Source organism: Terrapene carolina, unplaced genomic scaffold (assembly GCF_002925995.2).
Source record: "Terrapene carolina triunguis isolate 2854851 unplaced genomic scaffold, T_m_triunguis-2.0 Scaffold96, whole genome shotgun sequence".
Classification (NCBI taxonomy): Eukaryota; Metazoa; Chordata; order Testudines; family Emydidae; genus Terrapene; species Terrapene triunguis.
The window spans coordinates 30,843,815-30,868,879 of NW_020664447.1; the positions used below are offsets into that span (position 1 = coordinate 30,843,815).

Sequence of the window (25,065 nt, forward strand, 5' to 3'; positions counted from 1 at the left end):
AAACTTTTTTGAGTGTGCACCGCATCTTAGAGTGTGCACCGTCCTCTCATTTGCCATGGCACAGCTCCTAACCATCCCCTTCATGATCACATGATGCCATTTACAGAAACTGCTTACGTGAGCAACTAATATCAGGAAAGCATTTAATGTATTTTTAGCATGTTTTAGTGTTATTTAGAAGCTGGAAACCATGTGACCAGCCAGCTTTCTATATTAACCATCAACATGTGCTCAACAGACCTCTAGTGGTTCATGAACCATAGTTTGAGAACCATTTTCCTGGAGTGAGAGGAAGTTAAGTGATGTGTATTCCTCTGCTATCCATGGCCTAACAGTAACTGCCCACAGGAGAGAGCTAACCTTTATCGCTCAGAAATATCTTTGAAATAGCCTTTGAGGATGTTTTTCTCCCCTTTCCTTCCCTAGTCTCATTTGTCCCAATCATATGGACATCTGCTTTCAGTCTTGAGAGTTCCCTGAGGCTCCTGTTCTAACACACTATTGGCTATTACAGGAATAGGGCTCAGTTCATCCTTTTGCAAATTAATCCACCTGTCTCTCATAGCTTTAAGAGCACAACTCTGCCTCTCTCATGATCAGCCCTGATTTTCCTGATCTTCTGAGAGGCTACTGGTATTTATTCATTAAAAATCCCAGAAATCTCTTTCATTTTGAATCTCCATGAAATGCAGACTTCCCTGAAACCTTCCATGCAATTAGGCTAATGCTATTTTACTTCAACAAGCTTGACTTCTATGCATTTTAAAGGGACTTTTTCCTTCTATACATTATTGATCATGTCGTTTCTTGATCTCGACTTTCCCTTGACATTTAAGGCACTGCAACGAGGGGAAAGAAGCCCCCTCAACACATCAGATACATACAACCTACCTATTTGCTGACATCTCTTTATATATTGCCTTCTTGCCCATCTCTGGCTCCACCAGTGATGCCAGTGTTGATTGCTCATGTTTTCTCTTCTCCCACAAATGGCTTTCTGCTTTCTTCCATGCTGCTCCATGCATGGAATTAACTGAACTAATATATAAGAACACTGCATTCTTCCCCTTCAGATGCCTCCTCATAACCCACTTTTGTGTTGCCAACAAGAAATTAGCCATAAATTGAGTGACAGATGGGGTCAGCTGACTTAATTTATTTATAAAAGGAAAAAAGAAAAGCGCTTTCAGCTGACTTGGAACCATTAGTCTGTGCATGTCATTAACCTATATAACCATGTGTTCTTATAACTGTCACTGTCCTCTTTCCTCCCCCTTCCATCACTGATGTCTTCTGGCTTGTTTGAGATTAGATTGTAAGCTCTTCAGGGCAATGACTATGCCTTCCTCTGTGCTTTACAGCACTTAGCATGATGGGGCACCAATCCTGGTGAGGGCTTGTGTGTGCTACTGTAGTACAAATAATTAAAAACAATAGTGGTGGTGGGAAATCTTCAGGGCACTGATCCACTTTGGGTGGGAAAGAGAAACCCTCAGAGCTGAACAGCCGGATTGCTGTCATAATTAAAACTATTTAGTGAGATTGGAAGCTTTGTTTTAAATTTTGGTTCACATTTTCAGGAGTTGATGAGGCTCTTGAATTTCTCCCACATGATCTATGCCAGGGAGCCCCAAAGCAAATACGCCCAGTTTTTCCTTCTCTCTCTCTCAAATATAATCTCTTCAACTATTGCAAAGACGACAATATTCACTCAGCGCCTCAAACACCCACCAGGTCCCTGCATCTCTTCTGCTCTAGTGAAGAAATGACAGGGTTATGACACGCGGACTGCCTGGCTGCAGTGAGCCATGTGACAGATGTGAAACTACTGCTGTCAGCAACCTGGTTGTGAAACAAGCCTTTTGGCTAGAAATCTCCACTGGGATTGTGTGCTGCTGATTCTTGACAGGTCTGTTGCTGTGTTAGCTGTGGTTCGCTGCTCCCTAAGGGCACCGCTGGCTGGCAGGAATCTGCCACTTCTTCATTCCAGTTATCGGTGGAAAGAGGCTGATACATTCGCATGAAGACAGGCAGTTCTGCTGTGTTTAAGGTGTCAGAGTAAGGGTGGATCTTGCAGCACATGTGAATAAGCCACTCAGAAAGAGAGGATCTAATCCAGCCCTTTGAAAATCTTGCCACAGAGTATGGTAGAGGAGGGGTTGCAGGCCTCTGCAATGTACTCGTGTTACTTCCAACGGTTCCAATGGAGAGAATACTTGCAGTGGAATGGGAAGGTCACTGTATCTTTGTCTTGCTTAAAGATGGGGGAAAGTTATTTGCTTCCTTCAGAAACTGAATTTCAATTCACCACCTCTGCTTTTTGAAAACATTTTTCCCAGTGAAGGTTTGTTTATACAAATGTTCATGGAAATGGATTTGGGGTTCATAGCTCAGATTCACTTTGTGACGAAACTAAACTAGTTTCAGGCAGAAGGAGTGGATTTGCCATCTGAATGGAGACCCATATGCTATAGGATAGTTTGATAGCAGCAGCAGCAACTTGCACATCCCACATACAGGGTGATGGAACCCTCATTTCACTTTAGTGTTGCTTCCTCCTTAGCAGCCGTCCCAATAAGTACTGGCCTATTAAACTAGGCAAATACAATGTCCTTTTCTTTGGCAGATTGCTTATGTTCATGGGACTAACACCCAGCAATTTTCCAGTACAGATTTTATTTCTCCAAAATATATTTACAAAATATTGGAAAATGGGGCTGCTACTTCCCACTTATTTGCAGATTTTATACGTGAACAAACATCCAGATGAATCCAGCTATGTGTAATCAAATAAATCAAAAAAGAGAAATTATTCCGACTTGTTGATTGGGAGTGCTAGATTGTCAAGTCTCATTGTCCAAAAACTAAGGTTAGTACTCCAGATCTGTCTGCGACCCCTCATTTATTAACTTGTTTTCTATGTAAAGATAACTGCTGAAAGGTGTGCGCACATGCGCTGTCTCCCACGTTGTTTTTCTGATGAGAGAGACTCTCACTGCAAATAAACCTTCTTTTATGCATGCATGCATTTATTTCATCATCTGCATTATTTGTGGAATCACATCCAGTATGTGAGGCCTGCTACTGGTATCATGTAACTCAGTACAGGCTGCTGTGGTTTGGTGTTTAGCGACTATACCTGCTGAGTGATGGGGGGGATGCCAGATACCCATTGGAAAGGAAAGCAGTATCCACAAAGGAGAAACTCTATCTGGCGCTGTTACCTTGCAGCTAGTTCTTGGCTGAATAAAGGCAGGGGAAGAAAACCCTGAACCAAATTTGCTGCAACTCAGCTCTGCCCTCCAGCATTTCCTGCATCTGTGCTGTTTCCAGATGACTCCAAGCCTTTGGGCCTCATCTGTACCACAGAAGGGGATGTTCTGGTCCTAACACAAACCTCTACCTCCCTATTTTTTTTTCTGCCTAGGTGTACATGCCAAAAGTTTGGGTACAATGGTTGCCTTCTTTGAACTTTTTTGTTGGAATGTGAGAACAATATGCACTGGTATATCAAATGATCTAGAGGAGTTCAGTGACTTAGGAAGTCTGCCATTATTGACAGAGAGCTGGAGAAGCTTGACATCAATGTAACTGCTCTCTGACACAGGCTCCCCACACAAGATGCATTACACCTTTTTCCGGTGTGAAAAGGGCAAACAAGACCCCAATGAGCATTGGTTAGGTTCTGCAGTCAAAAATGTATTAGCACGGATGGTCGAATGTCCTCATGCGACATTAGAACATATCCTATCACAAGAATATCTACCACGGGTGGCTTTGCCATAATTATCAGTACATATGCCTCAAAGTTCTTCCATAGCTGAAGAAAAGGACTTGTTCTGTCAGCAACGCGAAAGGGTCATCAATAAGCTAACACTGAGAGCGTGACTCCATCTATGAGGAGATCTCAGCAATCGAGCCAGCTCAGATTGGCCACCAAGGAGTAGGAAAAATGAATGAAAAGGGGCAAAGACTCCTGGAGCTATGCACCCACCTAAGACTGTGCATTACCAACATCTGCTTCCAAGGTGGTCATCACCAGAAAGTCTTGGAGGCACCCCAAATGTGGATGCAGGCACCAACTGTATTTAATTGTCACCTGTAGGAAAAAAAACTACAGAATGTTCTACATAGTCTGTTTTCACAGTGCAGACTGTGATGCAGACCATGTGCTTATATGCTGCAAATAAGCCTTTCACTATGGAAATTCCATCATACCAAACAAAACTGTTGCCTATGCATTAACGGCAACAACACAAAAGACCAAGGAAGGTCTCCTCAATTCATTATGAATCTCTGGAAAGCTGTGTCATTGATTTGTCTCTCCCCATTGAATGCAGATGCATCATGGAACACGCACAGAATGAATATCTACATACTGCAACTTTAGCTCTTGGTAGAAACTCTGTACAAGATAGATTGGTTTGCAGCATACTCTGAAGAAATGCTTGCAGGTGTTGTTGGAGATATGCTGTGCATTTTGCTTCACACATGAACCCTTCTCCTGATACGTGTGGTAACTGCAGATTGGCTAGGAGTGCATTGTCACAAACATCAAGTCAATGTGCTCAATCATACTGGCTCAATCTGTACAAGAAGGTTCAAACATCCATTGAGAATGGAGATCTAAGAGGTATGTATGATGAAATCAAGAAAGAAATAGGTCCTTCAGTCAAGAAGGTTGTCCCACTCAAGTCACTTAATGGAGACATCATTATTGAAGAAGCAAACAGACGCAACGTTGTGTGGAACACTATTGCAAACTCTATTCATGTGAAAACACTGCTTCAGAAACAGTGGTAAATGCGAGTCCCAATGCTCCTGACTGTCGAAGAACTTGATATAGAACTATCTATAAATGAGCTTGAAAAGGCACCTGTCTCCCAAGCACTGGGAAAGGCTACAGGAAAAGATGGAATTCCAGCTAAAGTACTGAAACAAAGGAGGACAGGTTGTGCTTAACCATCTGCGTAATGTCTTGCTTGCTTGCTGAAGGGAAGGACGGGTACCAGAAGATATGAGGATGTCAACAGCATAACGTATGAGAACAGAGACGATCAGAGTGATTGCAACATCTACATAGAAATCTCCATCCTTAATGTTCCTCCTGGTAAGGTATTTGCATGGATCACTCAGCAAGAACTTGCAGTCTTTTGAGAATGGGTATATCCAAAGAGTCAGTGTTGCTTCTGTGCTGGTAGATCAACGATCGACATAGTCTCTGCACTTAGTCAACTTCAAGAAAAGTGTCAAGAATAAGGAAAACTTCTCTACATGGCCTTCATAGATCTTATAAAGGTTTTGACCTAGTGTGACGTTATTGACATAAACTGGGACCATGTAGATCATTGTTGCAACCAAGGTCCTGTAGTGGCACCCAAATCTTGTATAAAGGGGGTCAAATGGGGTGTCTAAGACAAGGTTATGGTTTACTGGTTATGATTATGCTGTCTATATGTGTGTATCAGTTTTGTAGTTGAAGTTATGAATATTGGCTCTATACTGTCTGTATGGCAAACTTATGCTATGCTTCTGGGTGACATCCCAGACAAACTGGGATTAGCTCTGCCTAGCCTGCTTGATGGCCCATTAAGGACCATCAGCTATACAATGGACCCATTGAGAGAAGGCAAATATGCCTTCAGACTCAGCAAAGTATGCAGGAACTGGCCTGTGACGTTGTGCAGTCTATATGGTTTTATAAAAACATGATAATAAGTGAATATAATGTAACTGGGATAGTTTTATAAAAATTTGATAAGTGACTATAATGCAAATGGGATATGCTTCGTGCAAAAGGTCTCTTGTAAGGTATCATTACAAAGCTTATAATCTACCGAGTATGATCATCTGATTTGTATAAATGTACCACTCTTGTATCTAAAACTAGAAATATAAAACATAACTCTGAGGGCCTATTGTAATTATGTAAAGTGTGGGCCATTAATGATGGTTTGGAATCTTGATGACTCCCATTAACAAGGACCATTGTCTGCAGATGACTGTGTTTACCTGTGAGTCTTCCTGTATATGTGTGTGCTGGCAAGTGAGTAATGAAGTCTTGCAGTGACATGTGATCATGTCACCTGAACTGGAATCCATCTTTAACCTGGTGCTTTTCCAGTGAGGGGGGGTGAAAACCCAGAGGGACAAAGAGTTCCCGCCTTATGCAAAAGATATATAAAGGGGTGGAAGAGAACAGAGAGGGAGAGGAGCCATCATGGAGAATCCCTTAGATAACACCTAAGCTGGAACAAGAGCTGTACCAGGGGAAAGAATTGTGCCCAGGCCTGGAAGGTGTCCAGTCTGAGAAAAATTTACTGAAGCATCTCTGAGGGTGAGATTATGTGTATTTAGTTTGATTAGGCATAGATTTGCGCATTCTATTTTATTTTGCTTGTGACTTACTTTGTTCTGTCTGTTACTACTTTGAACCACTTAAATCCTACTGTCTGTATTTAATAAAATCACTTTTTATTTAGTAATTTACTCAGAGTATGTATTAATACCTGGGGGAGCAAACAGCTGTGCATATCTCTCTATCAGTGTTATAGAGGGCGAACAATTTATGAGTTTGCCCTGCATAAGCTTTATGCAGGGTAAAACGGATTTATCTGGGTTTAGACCCCATTGGGAGTTGGGCATCTGAGTGCTAAAGACAAGCACACTCCTGTGAGCTGTTTTTGGGTAAACTCGCAGCTTTGGGACAAGTAATTCAGACCCTGGGTCTGTGTTGAAGTGGACTGGAGTGTCTAATTCAGCAAGATGGGGTGCTGGAGTCCTGAGCTGGCAGGGAAAACAGAAGCAGGGGTAGTCTTGGCACATCGGGTGGCAGCTCCCAAGGGGGTTTCTGTGATCCAACCCGTCACATGGCCCATGTGACTCCAGGCTCCATTTTGCTGTAATTTTCCACAGTAAGAATGAAGAGGTGTTCTTACACCTGGAAAAGACTATATAAGGCTGATGCCTCATCTCCATTTTGTCTTCAATCCTGCTTATCTCTGGAAGGACTTTACTACAAGCTGAAACTTTTTGAACAAAGGACTGAGGACCCATCCCAGCTGGGGATGTTCCAGAGACTTAATTTGAACCTGCAGTTTATTCTATCACTGCTGCAAGCCTGAACCAAGAACTTTGCCATTACTGTATGTAATTGATTCCATTTAACCAATTCTAATTCTCATCTCTATCTTTTTCCTTTTATGAATAAACCTTTAGATTTTAGATTCTAAAGGATTGGCAACAGCGTCATTTGTGGGTAAGATCTGATTTGTATGTTGACCTGGGTTTGGGGCTTGGTCCTTTGGGATCGAGAGAACCTTTTTTCTTTTATTGGGGTATTGGTTTTCATAACCATTTGTCCCCATAACGAGTGGCACTGGTGGTGATACTGGGAAACTGGAGTGTCTAAGGAAATTGCTTGTGAGACTTGTGGTTAGCCAGTGGAGTGAGACCGAAGCCCTCTTAGTCTGGCTGGTTTGGTTTGCCTTAGAGGTGGAAAAACCCCCAGCCTTGGGCTGTAACTGCCCTGTTTGAGCAATTTGTCCTGAGTTGGCACTCTCAGTTGGGTTCCGCCAGAACCGCATTGTCACACCTAGTCATCAGGAAGGTCCTTTTCCACTTCCTAGAGAGAATCGGTTGCCCCCAAGTCTTCCTCAGTCTGATTCGATCCTTCAATGATGGCATGAAGGCTACAGTCCAGTATGATAGTGATCAATCTGACAGCTATGAAATCTACAGTGGTGTCCAACAGGGATGTGTTTTGGCACAAAAACACTTCAATGTATTCTTCTCTCTATTGCTTTGTCATGCTTTCTCAAGTAGCACCGAGGGTGTACATCTCCATACAAGATCACGCATGTTCTGTTTATGTGGTCACTTCTCTCTAGTGACTTATTTCAGAGTTTGATGCAGTCAAACATTTCATAGACTAACACCTTGTCTTCTCTTTTTAGCTTTAAATTGGATATTTGTTTCATTACTGTCTTTGTGAATATCCTAGTGGTCCTCAAGATCTGTGTATTGGAGGGTTCTTTCTCTGTCTTGCAATTCTGACTGTAAAGCTCTTCTTTCCTTCAATTTGTGATGTTGGAGAAGTGAAGGAGCTCTTGGGCCATAGATGGTGAACAGCAGCTATCTCAGTTGTCCTCCCTCCACTGAAGAAGTATAGTGAGGAACTCATCATAATGCAAAGCAAAAAAGACATTCCACAGTGAGGTCATTGCTCAGCATCATACCTCCATGCTGGCAGCTCACTCTGGGAAGCCATTTATCTCTGTTCATCTTCTGTACTAATGGAATGAAAGAAAAATAGGATGACCAGATAGCAAGTGTGAAAAATTGGGACAGTGGATGGGCGGGGGGGGGGGGGGGGGGGTAATAGGTGCCTATATAAAACAAAGCCCTGAATATTGGGACTATCCCTATAAACTGGGACATCTGGTCACCCTGCAGAAAAACCAAGTGGCAAAAAGGTAAATAGATACACATCCTTAACCAGACGTGGTGAGAATATTTTACAGCCTTTGACACACAATTTGTACTACTGTGTGTAAAGCAATAATCTTCCCTTTGTATGCTCATTGTGTTTCTTGGGCCTCCCACTCCTATTTGTTGTTTGCTATTTCCAGCCTTTTGGCCCTTGCTGATATCTGCAGTCTTTGGATCTCCAACTTGACCATTCTGAGCTTTATGGCTGCCTCTCTGGAATAGGTACCGGACTGGTTCTATAAGTCTGCACTTCCCTTGGTCTCAGGCTCTGTGGATGGATCATTCAGATCTTCTTGCTGTTTATGTTCCATGAGTTGAGATCTCATCCCATGTTTCTCACTGTAGCATTCAAGCCATGAGCTGTGCACAGACTTTCTAAATACTTCCTGTTAAGTTTAGTTTGTCTTTGGTTTATTCATTCTGGCCTCCTTTTGTTCTGTTTCCCTTATCTGGAATGAACAGAAAATAATAAACCGTAAACGTTTGCATTTTGTTTCCAACCTTCTCCCTTGTTAATCTCTCAGTATCTGGTATAAAAGTAGCCAGGGTGTGACACTTAGCTAACCAGCAGATTTGGGCATAGATCCTACCGACTAAGCCACTTCCCATGGATACTTAGGGTTGTAGGGCACATCATTACCACCTGCCCTTAGCATGAAAGCCTTATCTGAGCCTGCCAGGGGTCAGCTTCCTGACATCACCAGCCACAGGCAGCACAAGTGTTTGCCACATGGGCTCTGCTGTTCCTCTGCAGTTTAGCAATAAGCACAATCCACCCCCTGCGTCCTTTGAGCATCTCCCTGGAGATCAACCCCGATCCATTGGACACTCACAGAACTACATACCCTCTGCTCCCAAAGAAACAGTACAGGCTACCAGTTATAGCGTAGAACATAGCTCCATTTAACACATAGCACTTAGGATTTGTCTATAGCAAGTATAAGTTTATTTAACAAAAAAAAAATTTCAAATGATAACAAGCAGGAATATTGGAAACAAAGGGTTACCTATAAAATCATCACACATACTAGAACCTAAACTTAACTAATAGGACATTATGTCATAAGATCAAAAACTGTACCCAAATCCTTCCAGTATATTACAGCCAACCTTGACTGTGATCTTTCATTCATGAAGCAAGCCCAGTGACCGCTTACTTCCTAAGTGAAAGATACAAGGGTGACCCTTTGCAGCCCCTGACATATCAACGCAATCCTTTGATTTTTCTTTACTCATAAACTTGACACCTTGCTGCTGTGTTCTTTCCTGTAGATTTTGCAGTCTCTTGTTAATTTCTTAATCTTGATTAGCTAGTGGTTTAGCATTCAGATAGGTATCCATTGTGAAGTACACAATACTCAGGCCTTGGCTACACTTAAGAATTCACAGCGCTGCCGCGGCAGCGCTGTTAAGTGCAAGTGTAGTCGCGCCGCCAGCGCTGCGAGAGCTCTCTCACAGCGCTGCAAGTACTCCACCTCTCCGAGGGGAATAGCTTGCAGCGCTGCGAGCGAGCGTGCAGCGCTGTAGGCGCTGATTACACTGGCGCTTTACAGCGCTGCGTGGGGGGGGGGGGCGTTTTCACACCCCTGAGCGCAGCAAGTTGCAGCGCTGTACAGCGCCAGTGTAGCCAAGGCCTCAGTTGCATATAACCAAACAGATAAGTGTCTCCTGTCTGTGTGAAAGGAACATGTTTTGTCACCTTCTGGTGACCTGCTTTAACTCTCAGACCTTGAGAACGTAATTTCCAGTAGAGGTATATAACTCCCTTAAATATTATCCTAACATACATTTCACAATGGTTATGATGACCAGTGTCTCACTGGCTCTCAGTAGACTTCACATGCCACCTTTTAGTGAATTATTATTCATAAAACTGATCCAGGGGTCCCTGTAAATCTGTATGCATCCCTGTGCTGTCTGCCAGTTGGCATCAAGAGGTTCCTGGGTCACACTCGTTCACATGCTGTATGGAGCGGATTCTCTAGAGTTGTCTGTATGTATGCTCTGAAGGACTTCGCCATTAAGCCACCAAAGGTATATTCAAATCCGCAGCACTACATATGAAAAAGTAGGAGCAACAGGTAATTTGATACAGTTTTTTTAATCATGTGTTTAGGATGGCTTTTGCGTGATTCTTTAGAACATGTTTTATTGTTTTCTGGGAGGGAGACATTGTGGAACACATTGACAGGGTTTTTCTTTCTCTCCATAAAAAAGATTGTTGTCCAGAGCTGTGTGAGACCGTTGTTGAATACCTCATGGCTTCTGCATTGGCCTATACGTTCCCCTGTCTGGGGCCAGAGTAGAATTTTTCTTCCAAATTTGAAGTGCATCAAGACAAGGGATTCATGAATTAATGCACCCTAAAAAATATATGTGTTCACCAGAGTCCAAGAAATCTACCATTTTGTTGCCAAGATATAGCCAAAAAACAGAAAGCAGAAAAGAGAGAACTTGGTTTCCTGGGCTTTTCTAGATGGAAATCTACTGTTCAGTACCAAAGATTAATTCATTCAATTTTGAAAGTTTTATATTTTGAAATAACATCATGGTGGCATTTTACTGATGGCGAACTATTTTTGGCTCACTGGGAATTTCACAGGCTAGGTGAGAGAACAGCAGGAGATGCTATGCAGGGAGGAGGAGTTTGCTCCCTGGGTCACCTGACTGAAGGGAAGCAGAAAGCCATTCTGTAATGTTTATTTTTCTTTAATAGACATTTTTATGGAGTTCACCATTATAGTTTCTGAGTACATTGCAAACAAATCCTCTTAACTCCCTGCAAGGCCAGGAAGTCTCCTCTTCAATTTATAGATGAAGAAACTGAGGTACAAATGCTATGACGTGTCTAAAGTTGTGCAACAACTCTGTCGTGTGCCTCAACCACAAGAGTGTCCACACACAGTGAAAGTCACTGTACAGCTGAAGTAGAAACGGTCTTCTCTTTCCAGTGTGCCCAATTATACCTGTATATTAAACAAAGCATCAGATACCTGGTAGGTAAGGGTTAGAAGCCTCCAGTGTTTGCAGTACAATGGCAAATTTTGATTAGCCTGATGCTTTTTGGGGAGGAGTAAGGAGAGTGTAAGTTATTGTGGGAAAGTTGGGCAGTAACTTGCAGTGACCACCATAAACTGTCTGCACCAGTACTCAAGCGGCCCCCTCTCTCTGGTGGGTGATTTACCACCGAGTTTCAATTCTTTGCTACTTACTTTTTAAAAATCCTGTCAGCCAGTCCCTTCTGGTCTGTGTCGCTAGATTACCACATGGCCTGGAATTGCACCTTATCAGTCTGAAAGTATTAGTGTTTAATGATTGATGCTTATCTCTGAAGCTCCCTTCCCTTTTCCTTAAGCACTTTCAAACATTTCTGCATGGCTACTCACCCTTTTCTATTATACCCCCCCCCCATCTCCCTGAATACTGGATTTCCCAGCTTATAACTCTTAGAAGAAGCTTTATTTCAGAGTAAAAAGGGTCCCCCGTATGTGGCCTATTATATCCATATCGGCTTGCTTATCCTTTTCAAACAGCTATTGTCTTTTAATAGGGTCTTGCCTGGTGGGGGGAGTCCTTAATTCCTGCTATATAAGAATGGCCAGCTTGAGTTACAGCTAGCTGCAGTATGGTGCTCTGATCAAAAGGCTTCTGTTGTTTTAGAGGTTTTTTCTTTTTCTTTTTTTTTATAATACCCTGGGCTAATAATTCAACACAGCAAGGTCATTGCAAGCTTTGATTTGAGAGCCCAGGGTGTTAAATTACTGACCTAGTATAGGAAAGGCAAAGGGGAGGGGGACCTTTTTAAAATCCTCCCCTTCTTTAGAAGCCATAACCTTGGCTTGGAGGGCTCCCTCTGCTAAAAAGCAACATCAGGAAGCTGGCTCACTGCCTACTCTGAGCTGTGTCACAGGTGCGGCTGGTTCATTTCCTCTTGAAACATTACTTGGGATCATCTCCATGCCACCTATGTTCTCTCTGCAGAGTCAAACCCTATCGTGAGCCCAGGCCAAGCAGCGTGAAAAAGATTTTTTACTTTTTGAGCCATGTCCCTTTTCAGATGAAATAAACTTGTGGGTAGGTGAGACAAGGAAGGATATTTGGAAGCCTGATGTCTGCAGTTGCAGTGCTATGTGGTCCAACCATGCTAGAATATTCAGTGTGTTAATTATCACCTCACATCTACCCACAGTTGAGTAAGGATTTCTCCTTTGTTAAAGCTAATTGTCAGAAATAAATCCACAGTAACTGTTTCATATCTTCAAAAACAACATATCTTAACATTATTGCTGAGTTTCAGAGGAATTCCTCAAAATATATTAACTGTATTAAAGGAAGATGTCATTCTTTCCTGAGGCTGACTTCATTGTCTTTAAGTCATGTGGGATGCTGAAGGAATAAATGCAATTGATGCAGCAGTTTTTTACTGAGTGGTTGTGAACATGCCACCTCTCTTCTCCAGTATAGGTAACTAAATGAACATTCCAGTGATTGGCTACTTAGTATTATATTTAGTTCTAATGATTTAACAGCTATAGAATTGAGGCCTTAAATAAGAATAGTGTGTGTGAGAGAGACTATTTCACTACCTTCATCAGTGAATAGGAATGTTATCTCTCTCAATGGGAGCTGCCATCTTAATAATACTTCTCCACAGGAGCTCTGTTGGGTGATGCAAACTAGGGCTGAAAAGGACCAGCTTTGCCATTCTAAAGCATTGCAAATTGGAAGGCTTCTGATATGTCATAAGGTAATCACTGTCATTTTAACACTGAGTGTGGATGGTTAACCGTTATTGACTACATACACACATTTTTTTAAATGGCAGAACATGCCTGAGTTTTGAAACCTCGAGATTCCAATGCTTTCTATTAGCAGAGCTAGTTTTGTCATACTTTTCATCATCAAATCATCAAGATGGAAGCTTCCTGCTTGCTTCTTTCTATTCGACTCTTAATTTTGTTTTAATGATTTACTCTGCTTTGTAATTATGTGTAGTGATTAATCTTTCGTCTTACACTGGAGTTTCCCTTGAGAGAGAGCTTGCCGCCTTTGCTTTGTGCTCTTGGTGAAAATGAATGCAATGCTCTGTGAGTAAGGGAGCCACAGTCCATTTGCCATGCTTCTCTTTTGATAGGGGAGGGGGTCCTGTGAATTAATTCAATGCTTTACATTAGTAACCAAAGGGGGGCCACCTGCCAAGCTCTTCTGTCCTTCTCTAGGACATGAGGTTCTCTTTGCTTAGTGCATTTTGGCTTTGCCTGTTTCCAGCAGGCAGAGAGTAACCAGTGTGGTGGGTTTCTATTGGGATGTTACCATAGCATCCCGGGACTTTTGCAATCTATTTAGAAGTCCAAAGGTTTGAAAAGAGTGCTTGAAAGTTTCTGAACTCTGGCAGGATGCCGAAATGTAATTACACAAAAGACAAAGCCCCATTGAAAGCTGCTTCTGTTCAGAAAAGCAGCACCTGAGTGCTGGAGTTCCCAGCACAGCCTTTTGTGAGAGCTTTGGCTGTGTTATCACCATGTCCTTCTGAACCCTCTTTCTTCCTCTTGTGCACATCCACATGCCCATCCCACAGGCATAGTGAGTGCACTGCAAGATGCATCATTCTCAATACTGGCATCTTAAGGAGATTCCTTTCTGCAGTTTGGCTGCTGTGGGGCATGTAAAGACAAGGAGTGAAAATGCACAGATCTCTGCTGAAGTCCTCCCTGCAAAGGCCTTTCACAACTTCTGGAGCCAGCCAAGATCCTGGGGTTTATTTTTCTCTCCTCTCCCAGTTCACTCATTGCAGTGGTGGGAAAGGCAGCTTTGCTAATGCAAGGATTACCCATCTACCTAACAAAACTTTGGCGTGAAGCACAAGTGCTTACAGTATGTTAGAGTGAACTAATGAGGGCTGTAGTTTAATTTCTGGTGCAACTAGACAAATCAGGAAATGCATCCATGGTAACTTCAGTTAATGTGCTAATTTGCCTGCCTCCCATGAGGGTGTTGTTTTTTTTTTTTGTTGTTTTTTTTAAACCAAGCAACTTTGAGCTTCTTACTAGGTCTGAAATCAGTGATTTTGAAGCATATAGAGCAGGGGTAGGCAAACTATGGCCTGGGGGCTGCATCTGGCCCTCCAGATGTTTTAATCCAGCCCTCGAGTTCCCACTGGGGAGCAAGGTCTGTGGCTTGCCCCGCTCCAGCCAGGGAGTGGGATCAGGAGCTTGCCTCGCTCCGCGCATAGCCCAGAAGCAGCGGCATGTCGCCCCTCCAGCTCCTACACATAGGGGCAGCCAGAGGGCTCCACCTGCTGCCCCCGCAGCTCCCATTGGCCAGGAACCACGGCCAATGGGAGCTGCAGGGGTGGCGCCTGCGGATGGGGCAGCGCGCAGAGCCGCCTGGCTGTGCCTCCGCATAGGAGCCGGAGGGGGGACATGCTGCTGCTGCTGGCTGCTTCTGGGAGCTGCTTGAAGTAAGTGCCTCTCAGAGCCTGCATCCCTCCTGTACCCCAACCCCTTGCCCCACCCCGATCCCCCTCCCTTCCTCCGAACCCCTCAGTCTCAGGCCGGAGCACCCTCCTGCACCCCCAACCCCTCATCCCAGAGCCCGCACCCCCAGCCGGAGCCCTCACCCCTGCACTCCAACCCCCTGCCCCAGCCCGGAGCTCCCTCTCGCACCCTGAACTCCTCTTTTCTGGCCCCACCCCAGAGCCCATACCCCCAGCTGGATCTCTCACCCCCTTCCACACCCCAACCCCCAATTTCTTGAGCATTCATGGCCCACCATACAATTTCCATACCCAGATGTGGCCCTCAGGCCAAAAAATTTGCCCACCCCAATATAGAGTTAGCATAGTTCTTTTTAATTCCACAGGGCCCACATGAAGGTGGCTACACCACATAGTAGAGGTGAGAAGCAGTACTTCATGAGCTAAAGGAATAGATAGTGTTTTCTGTTTTGCTGCTTTTCAGTAAACCAAAACCTCTTCTTCTTGGCTGCTTGAGGACAAAATGACTGGGTTTGAAATAGCCTTGTTTACTAGGATGTGTTGATTCCCTCAAGTGGGCTCTGACTGCTCACTACCTGGATATAAGGGAGGGGGATTGGCCCATGGAGGAGACTCCTAGGGCAGGGGTAGTCAATTATTTTTTGTCAAGGTCCAAATATATTGGTCAAGGTATAGTCAAGGTCCAGAGTCTAAAGAAAATAATAATAAATAAGTAAATAAGTTTTCAGGGTCCATTCTAAAGCATCTGGCAGTCTAGATTTGGCTTTCAGTCTGAATATTGACTACCTCTGCTCTAGGGTATGGGCTGAGCAGTAAGGGAGGAACCTTAGCAGTTGCTAAACCTGGAGAGAAGGTTTGAGCTAAGCTTTGTTACCTTACTGTTGATGCAGAGGCGCCGACTTTGAGTTCCTAAAGGGGGCTCGACTCCTGCTCTGCCCATTTCCCCCAAGGCCCCACCCTGCCCCACCTCTTCCTGCCCCATTCCGCCCCCTCCCCTGAGCGCACTCCACCCTCCCTCCACGTCTTCCTGTCCCCGGTCCACCCCCTCCTCTCCCAGTGCCTCCTGCATGTCGCTGAACAGCTGATCGCAGCTGGTAGGAGGCGCAGGGGAGGAGCTGATTGGTGGGGCTGACGGTGGGTGCTGAGGACCCACTATTTTTTCCCCTGTGGCTGCTCCAGCCCTGGAGCACCCACGGAGACGATGTCTATGTGTTGATGTCTTGGTTAAGAAAGCTAGACTCTTTGAGGGAGGAGAACACATGTGGTCTCATACTGGTGGACTGTGTGTAGACCAAACTGGGAAAGGGGCCTACTGACAGACATGTACAATCATCCTGTTTGTCCTGGCTTATCAGGACCAGCATCAATAACTGGTTATTTCTGTACTGCCATCTTCCTTACCCAATATTAAGGAATTTGAAAACACAGTGGAGCCTAGTGCCTTTGAAATATTCTGTCAGCCAATTGAGTAGCACAGATATAAAACCTAGGTGTGCTGATGTTCTGACATACTCACCCATGGCTTGTCATATGTTGTTGCTTACATAGTTATCATGCTTTTCTACCTGCTGACTTTAGATCCATTCTGTGCTGAGAACACTAGTGACTCGTGAGCTGATTTACTGGGACTGAGGAGTAATAATCCGGTGTACCACCATAAAATTAGAGTCACTCATAGAATCATAGAATATCAGGGTTGGAAGGGACCTCAGGAGGTCATCTAGTCCAACCCCCTGCTCAAAGCAGGACCAATTCCCAACTAAATCATCCCAGCCAGGGCTTTGTCAAGGGTGACCTTAAAAACCTCTAAGGAAGGAGATTCCACCACCTCCCTAGTTAACCCATTCCAGTGCTTCACCACCCTCCTAGTGAAAAAGTTTTTCCTAATATCCAACCTAAACCTCCCCCACTGCAACTTGAGACCATTACTCCTTGTTCAGTCATCTGGTACCACTGAGAACAGTCTAGATCCATCCTCTTTGGAACCCCCTTTCAGGTAGTTGAAAGCAGCTGTCAAATCCCCCCCCTCATTCTCCTCTTCTGCAGACTAAACAATCCCAGTTCCCTCAGCCTCTCCTCATAAGTCATGTGCTCCAGCCCCCTAATCATTTTTATTGCCCTCCGCTGGACTCTTTCCAATTTTTCCACATCCTTCTTGTAGTGTGGGGCCCAAAACTGGACACAGTACTCCAGATGAGGCCTCACCAATGTCGAATAGAGGGGAATGATCTGCGGGGAATGCCCCTACTTATACAGCCCAAAATGCCGTTAGCCTTCTTGGCAACAAGGGCACACTGTTGACTCATATCCAGCTTCTCATCCACTGTAACCCCTAGGTCCTTTTCTGCAGAACTGCTTCCTAGTCATTCGGTCCCTAGTCTGTAGCAGTGCATGGGATTCTTCCGCCCTAAGTGCAGGACTCTGCACTTGTCCTTGTTGAACCTCATCAGGTTTCTTTTGGCCCAGTCCTCTCATTTGTCTAGGTCCCTCTGTATCCTATCCCTACCCTCCAGCGTATCTACCACTCCTCCCAGTTTAGTGTCATCTGCAAACTTGCTGAGAGTGCAGTCCATGCCATCCTCCAGATCATTAATGAAGATATTGAACAAAACCGGCCCCAGGACCGACCTTTGGGGCACTCCGCTTGAAGCTGGCTGCCAACTAGACATGGAGCCAGTGATCACTACCCGTTGATCCCGATGATCTAGCCAGCTTATAGTCCATTCATCCAGCCCATACTTCTTTAACTTGCCGGCAAGAATACTGTGACCATATCAAAAGCTTTGCTAAAGTCAAGGAATAACACATCCACTGCTTTCCCCTCATCCACAGATCCAGTTATCTCCTCATAGAAGGCAATTAGGTTAGTCAGGCATGACTTGCCCTTGGTGAATCCATGCTGACTGTTCCTGATCACTTTCCTCTCCTCTAAGTGCTTCAGAATTGATTCCTTGAGGACCTGCTCCATGATTTTTCCAGGGACTAAGGTGAGGCTGGCTGGCCTGTAGTTCCCCGGATCCTCCTTCTTCCCTTTTTTAAAGATGGGCACTACATTAGCCTTTTTCCAGTCATCTGGGACCTCCCCCGATCGCCATGAGTTTTCAAAGATAATGGCCAATGACTCTGCAATCACATCCGCCAACTCCTTTAGCACCCTCGGATGCAGCACATCCGGCCCCATGGATTTGTGCTCGTCCACTCAATTCATGCCTCGGTCTTTGCGTTCCTTTCCAGTTATGTCAGGACGTGCCGCCAGGCCTTTGCCTGTTCTCCAGTGGCACCACAGTGTGCTGTTCGGCTTCTAGTTGTCTCAACTTGCAGCTAGGCCTTCTTTTCCACATCAAGTTCAAGCTTCTCATCCTGATTTTTCAAGGCTCTACAAAGTTATGCTCTTGGCTGCATCTCATTTCATTTCTTATTTCTCCTGCAACTCACTCTAAGTATTGCATTATCCTTCTCATATATTGCCTCTTGTGCCTTGAAGCTTCTTTTCTCTCCTTCCTTTCTATCCACCTCCTCTTCATTCAATTCCTTCATTAAATTCATGCCTGTGTCTTCTTCCATGCAGGCTGCCACCCTAATTCAGCAACAAAGCATTGGGAAAGGAAGAAGGACTTTACAGCTATGGTTTGGGGCTGAAAGATCTGGTTCTGTTCCCAGTTCTGTCACTGGCATCCTCTCTGACTTTCAGCAAGTTACTTCCCCTCTGTCTGTGAAATGACCAGCACCACTCTGATACTCCAAGCTGGGGCCCTACCAAATTCATGGTCCATTTTAGTAAATTTCACAGTCATAGGATTTTAAAAATAGTAAATTTCATGATTTTAGCTATTTAAATCTGAAATTTCATAGTGTTGTAATTGTAGGGGACCTGACCCAAAAAGGAGTTGGGGGGGGGTGGCGGGTCACAAGGTTATTGTAGGGCGGTTGCGGTACTACTACCCTCATTTCTGCACTCCTGCTGGTGGCGGTGCTGCCTTGAGAGCTGGGCAGCTTGAGAGTGGCGGTTGCTAGCTGGGAGCCCAGCTCTGAAGGCAGAGCCACTGCCACAGCAGTTCAGAAGTAAGGATGGTATGGTATGGTATGGTATTGCCACCCTTACTTCTGTGCTGCTGCTGGCAGGTTGCTGCCTTCAGGGCTGGGCACCCGACTTGCTAACTGCACCACTCTCCAGCTGCCCAGCTCTGAAGGCAGGGCAGCAGTAAGGGTGGCAATACTGAGACCCCCTTAAAATAACCTTGTGAACCCCCCTACAACTCCCTTTTGGGTCAGGACCCCCAATTTGAGAAATGCTGGTCTCCCCCATGAAATCTGTATAGTGTAAGATAAAAGCACAAAAAAAGACCAGATTTCACGGTCCATGAGGTGTTTTTCATGGCCACGAATTTGGTATGGCCCTACTCAAACCTCAGCTTTGTCTTTGACATGGTCTGCTATTTTGACTCTCATCTCCAGGCTGTCTAAAACTTGCTGCTGCTTCTTTCACAGCGTCTCCAAGATCTGACCTTGTGTCTCTGCCTATGCTGTCAAAACTCTTGTCCAAGTGCTAATTGTATCCTACCCTGACTACTGTAAACCCTTTGGCCTTAATGCCTCCAACCTTGTCCCAACTGTACTGGATTCATCCACCTGTTATATCTTTTTTTTTTCTTTCTTTTGAATTGTAAATTTTTGGGAAAGGGAGTGCTATTTACCATGTTTGTAGAGTGCCTAACACAATGGGGCCTGGCTTGGCTGAGGCAGCTGGGCACTAACACAATAAGAATTTCAATTATTTCATTAACATTTGTAAAGTATGTTGAGAGCCTCAGATGGCAAAGTATTTATTTATAGTTATTTAAAATCAAAATGGAGTTGCAACACTTTGTTAATCTATCTTTAGTCATCTAAAGCAGGGGTTCTCACCAATGTTTTCGTGCCTCAGAGTGCGGCCACCAACTCTTGCTAGTGGCCGCTATGACAATTTTTCTTAAAATACTTAATTAACTTTAGGAAAAACAAATATGCACATATACATGTCCAAATCATTATTTATTTATGTTGGGGGTTTTTGCAGACTCAATAATAAAAATAATGTACAGTTCTCTATTCTTTAGTCTTAAACATAATAGAAACACAAATAAGGTGCTTTGCTCATTCTTGTCTTTTTTGTTGTTTCTTTTGTGTTTGGTTGCCTTTTTTTAAAAACTTGTTAGCTAGTAAGTCTGCTGCTGCGAAAAGTAATATTTGTATGTTTGTTAATATCATTTTTCATAGCAGACTTCCTAGCTAGCTGGGAGGCTGTGAAAAGTGATATTAACAACCGAACAAATAACAATTTTCACAGCAGACTTACTCAGCCCTGGCAAGCCAGGGGACAAATTAAGCACTCGATGTAGAGGTGGGTAGGGTGACAGTGGGGGCGGGCGGTGAGCCTAGGGTCCAGGACCAGAGCCTGCCACCGCACGGCCAGAGCCCGGGGCCAGAGGAGGCTGCGGGGTCCAGGGTCAATGGGTGTGAGCCAAGAGCCAGCACCCACCGCCATGTGGTTGGGGTCCAGGGCCAGAGCCCAAAGTCCCATGACCAGAGCCTGCCGCCCCCTGCCCCAGGCTGAAGCTGGAAGCCCGGGCCTCACCACCCCCGGGAAGGTGGGGAACTCACTGGCTGCTTGCTCATCCAGTGTTTGTGGCTCCAGATGGGGGGGAGGGCCCAACCCCTTCTGGTGGCCCTGGGGGAGAGGTACTGTTTTACGCCCCCACTCGAGTCACTGCCCAGGAGGCTGTGGCCTCAAGAAAACCCCACGGTGCCCGCATTTGAGAAACGCTGATCTAAAGCATGAACCAAAGTCTGGTGAAATCAGTGAATCAGACCCCTGATGTATTGTCTCTTTTTTGGGAGGAGCCTGTTGTGCTTGTAAGCTCCTTGGAGCAGTGACCATGTCTTCATCTGATTTGTACAGCACTGAGCACACTGGCAGTGCTCAATAAATATGTAATAATAGGCCTGTAGAGTTTGCAGAAACAGTACTGGCAACATTAAGAGTTCAAAAATCATGAGTCAGGCCCCCAAAATCAAAAGCTGGTTATTTGAGTTCCTTTTATTTGCCTTCTGGTTTACGAGTCTTTGAAGTACGCTTGAGTCACATTTTCAAGGTTTTTCTTGCAACCATGAGGATGAGAAACTAATTTATTATTTTAATGAAATCTAAGATTCCCATGTATTCATATGCCTCCAGGAACTAAAGCATTTAAGAGAGAGACCAAATATTGTGAGACTTGCAATAAAATTGAGATTTGTCAACACTGCTAAAGTTCAAGGTAACTAATGAAAAAATCATATTGGACCACTTATGTGCCTATATATTTCTATTTATAGGGCTTCTAATTCTTGCGCTCAGAAATCTCCTGATGGCATTGTCACTTGATGTATTGCTAGAGTTAATTAAAATTATATCAATAAAGTAGGAAATCTAATGAACTTTAACCTGAAGATCATGGTAGTAAAAGCCTGCTCTATACCCAAACAGAGACTTCCTACTCCTACGGCAGAAATGTATTTCTTATTTTAAATTTTTAAAAAGTACATGCTACTGCTGTTCTACAAAAGAGCTCTGAATGTCTGGTTGACTGACTGACTGCCTTTCTGTCACAAAAAAGACCTTTCCCTATCCTCTGAAGGGAATTTGATCTGTAATCAAGTGATTTGAATATTAAGTTATAATGCAGGATATGTTTTTAAAAATAGCTAAATAACTAAGAGGTTCCCTGCTGACCAGTGGATTTTGGCTCTTGTGGAGAAGTTACCTGTGGAGAAGCTCTGCTGTGATCAAGAATAAACTTTGAATCTTTTCATGAACTCTCCTGCAGGAGATGGACTAAGCTGCTGTCCTAGGGGAATCCCTTAATGATCTCTCTGGAGTGTATGAAATCTTTGCCCTGCTTGTAAGAAGCACAGCAAAATGCATGGATGACTCAATTTTCATTAGAGGAGACCTTATCATTGTGACTTTGGTTTTAGTGTTGTTTGTACTCTTGTTTCTATTTCCTTCACATGTTGATCTTTACTGCATCTTAAAAGGGTATTTCCAAACCTTCACAAAACCTGGGGTCAATAAAATGTTTCTTAAAATCTAAAAGGAAAAAAGAGAAAATCAAATGAAAATAGTTAATTAAGCCAATAGATGTCATACGGTGTTTACAACGTAAATGTTGGAGTCTTGCACCCGAGTATTAGAATCTTCAGGAAAAACTGACTACTTGTCATGTAAAGGCTTATATTTGGCTTGAAAGTTGGAATATAATGATGCTCCCTCCGTAGTGCTAGTGTCAGTGTCACTCCGTGAATTGCCACTTACATCACATCCAAAACTGAAATAGATTCCACATCCACAATATGTGCAAATTCCAGTAACCTGGAAATAAAAATCCAAAAATCACTAAGTTGCATCTTGGGTGGCTGCAGGGAGAATTGTGATAGGACAGGAAGTGCAATTCAACATGAGCTAGAGGGAGATGTATTTTCTGAATAGACAGGCAACTGAAAGGCCTGGTCCACACTAACCCCCCACTTCAAACTAAGGTACGCAACTTCAGCTACGTTAATAACGTAGCTGAAATCGAAGTACCTTAGTTCGAACTTACCGCGGGTTCAGACGCGGCAGGCAGGCTCCCCCATCAATGCCGCATACTCCTCTAGCCGAGCTGGAGTACCGGCGTCGACGGCAAGCACGTCCGGGATCGATCCCAGAAGATCAATTGCTTACCGCCGGACCAGGAAGTAAGTGTAGACCTACCCTAAGACTCACCCATTTCCCAGTGGGGAAAGAGAAGGATTATTCAGTCTTTCAAACCTTCCAGTGACTCTTGGGTGCCTGGGATCTGTGGATGTTTTAGAATAAATTTATCTGAGTTTCAAGAGCCCTTGAATCACAAATTTGAGATTTTGAGATCCAATTCATGCAACTAGACTTCTGTCTAGAAAACTGATGGATGTGAACTGTGATATGGTTTAGAGATTTGTTTCACAAAATGTAACTTTGCCTGTGGTTTCCTTGTTGTTTATAACAGCTGGCCCCAGGCTTCCATATTGAATTCAGTTTCCTAATACTACATCTAACTCTCATTTTGACTTTATCTCTGCAGTTTTAACAGTGTGCGTCAAGGAACTCACATTTTGTTCCGAGAGTTCAGCTTCATCCAAGCCACACCCCACAACAGGGCATCCTTCCTACGGACCTTCTGGAGATGCTTCCGAGCAGTGGGTAAAAATGGAGGTAAGCGTTCCAAAATAATCATTGTGAGAACCTAGTGTCAGTGTGCATTATTAAAGCCGCCCTAAATTGCAGACTCCCTTCATGTATAATGGACACACATCCTCCACCAATGAAAACACCACCATAGTGGCATGTTGGAGTTTAAATTCTACCAGTTGTTCCATATCCACAAGCTTATCTCCGCCAGACACTGGAATAGCTGTTTGATAGAGGTGGTGTTGTAGGTTATAAAGAACAGAGTAGTGTTACCTAATAATGTTGTCATTCAAGCTCATGAAGTCTCACTTTTACTCCTAGCAGCTGCATGTAAATATTGAATAGATCAGGGAAGAGAATAAAATCCTGTGACACTTCAAGAGCAGATGTGTGGCAGAGGCTCAGGTGCCCATTAGTACCCTTTGGGTGTGTCCCTCAAAGAATTCAAGAATTTTTTTTCCTGATTGAGAAAGTCCCAAATTATTAGTGCACTTTATGTACCCTTGTACAGACAAGGGTTTGTTAAAGCAGAGAGGGAAACACATCATGTTGGAATATGCGCTGCCAATAATTCATCTAGCCACTTAAAAAAAAAAAAGTTCTTCAAACTTTTATACTATTTTTCCTAGACAGAAGGTAAGCACTCTGTTTTCAAGCATCTCCATCCTATTTACTAGAAACTTCTTGTCCTTAAAGAGGCAATCCAAAATACGTCACAGCCCCTGGCAATGTTCTCTAGGCGGCTTACTTTAATTTCCATTCTATGCATCTGCAGTGAAATAGCATCCACTATGAATGTTTCACAGGAGAGTTCAGAACATCACCCAGCTGATTCTCCACCAGGTCCAAACTACTGATCAGAAACTGCCAATTCATGGAAACACCACAGAGGGGCATGAAGGACTGGCTGTCTTCACACTCAGATAGTCTGGGACTGGATTTTTTTTTTCGTGAATGTAGGAGGAACTCAAGGTGTATTGAAGATGCACAGCAAATTGCAGTGGTCAGAAACGAGACCTTCAATGACTTAATGCACAAAACATCTACAGAGGGTACAAATACCTAGAGCTGAGAAATTTAAGTGATGCCCAGAGCAAAAGATACTTTGACTCAGGAGTTCCTTAAGTACAATGGCTAAAGTGATCAATAATGTGGTGTTTCTGATCTGGGCTTTTTAGATAATTCATAGTTTTTAAACTGTCTTCCTTACGAAAACTACATTTAAAGAAGAGTTTTTGTATTTTTGAAACAGTTTAAACAGTATCCATGAGATCCAGGCTCTATTTATATAGTCTGCATCACCATAGCACCTGGGTTCATAGCTGTACAAGTTATAGAAAGACACCATCCCTGCCCCAAGGACAGACAACTCAAATCAGACAGGAAACTTGGTGGAGACCAGAGGGAGGTTCTGTCTGTGCAGGCTTGATGCTTTTGTAATGAGTGGGTCAAAGTATAATTGCCTCTAGATTTTTGCATGGAACTCCTGTTCATTTGAGCAATAATTCCACATACAGAATTAGGAAAGGATATGTCCTTTTTCATCTAAACTGGGATTCCATTCTTTTGGTTTAGTTTCCTCTCCTTGGTTTCTATTGGGGCAGGGCTCTACTCTGTGGTTCAGTGCCTTGGCCTAGGTCTCACTCAGCACAGGACCTCCAAGCTATTCTCAGCCTTTCTTAGGTCAGGACTGCGTTCCCTATTTCCTCTGTGTCCCCGATGCTGTTGTCTAGCTATTGTTTGGAAGTGAATTCTTTTCTGACAATCATTGCTCTCAATTTTACATTCCATTCAGCCTTTGAATTTCTATCTTGGGGTAAGCGGTTATTATTTTGCAGCACCCACAAATGCG

The 25,065-nt window shown here is 43.8% G+C and overlaps 1 protein-coding gene across 2 annotated transcripts in view; it reads left to right on the top strand.

The window, feature by feature from the left end:
• The window catches only part of CUNH11orf49 (chromosome unknown C11orf49 homolog), a 150,914-nt gene that overhangs the window by 33,893 nt on the left and 91,956 nt on the right, over positions 1-25,065 (top strand). For both annotated transcript variants that reach the window (XM_024215065.2, XM_024215073.3), the window contains exon 3: positions 23,107-23,237. In XM_024215065.2, the coding sequence (XP_024070833.1) occupies positions 23,107-23,237 (131 nt within the window). The remainder of the gene's footprint in view (positions 1-23,106; positions 23,238-25,065) is intronic.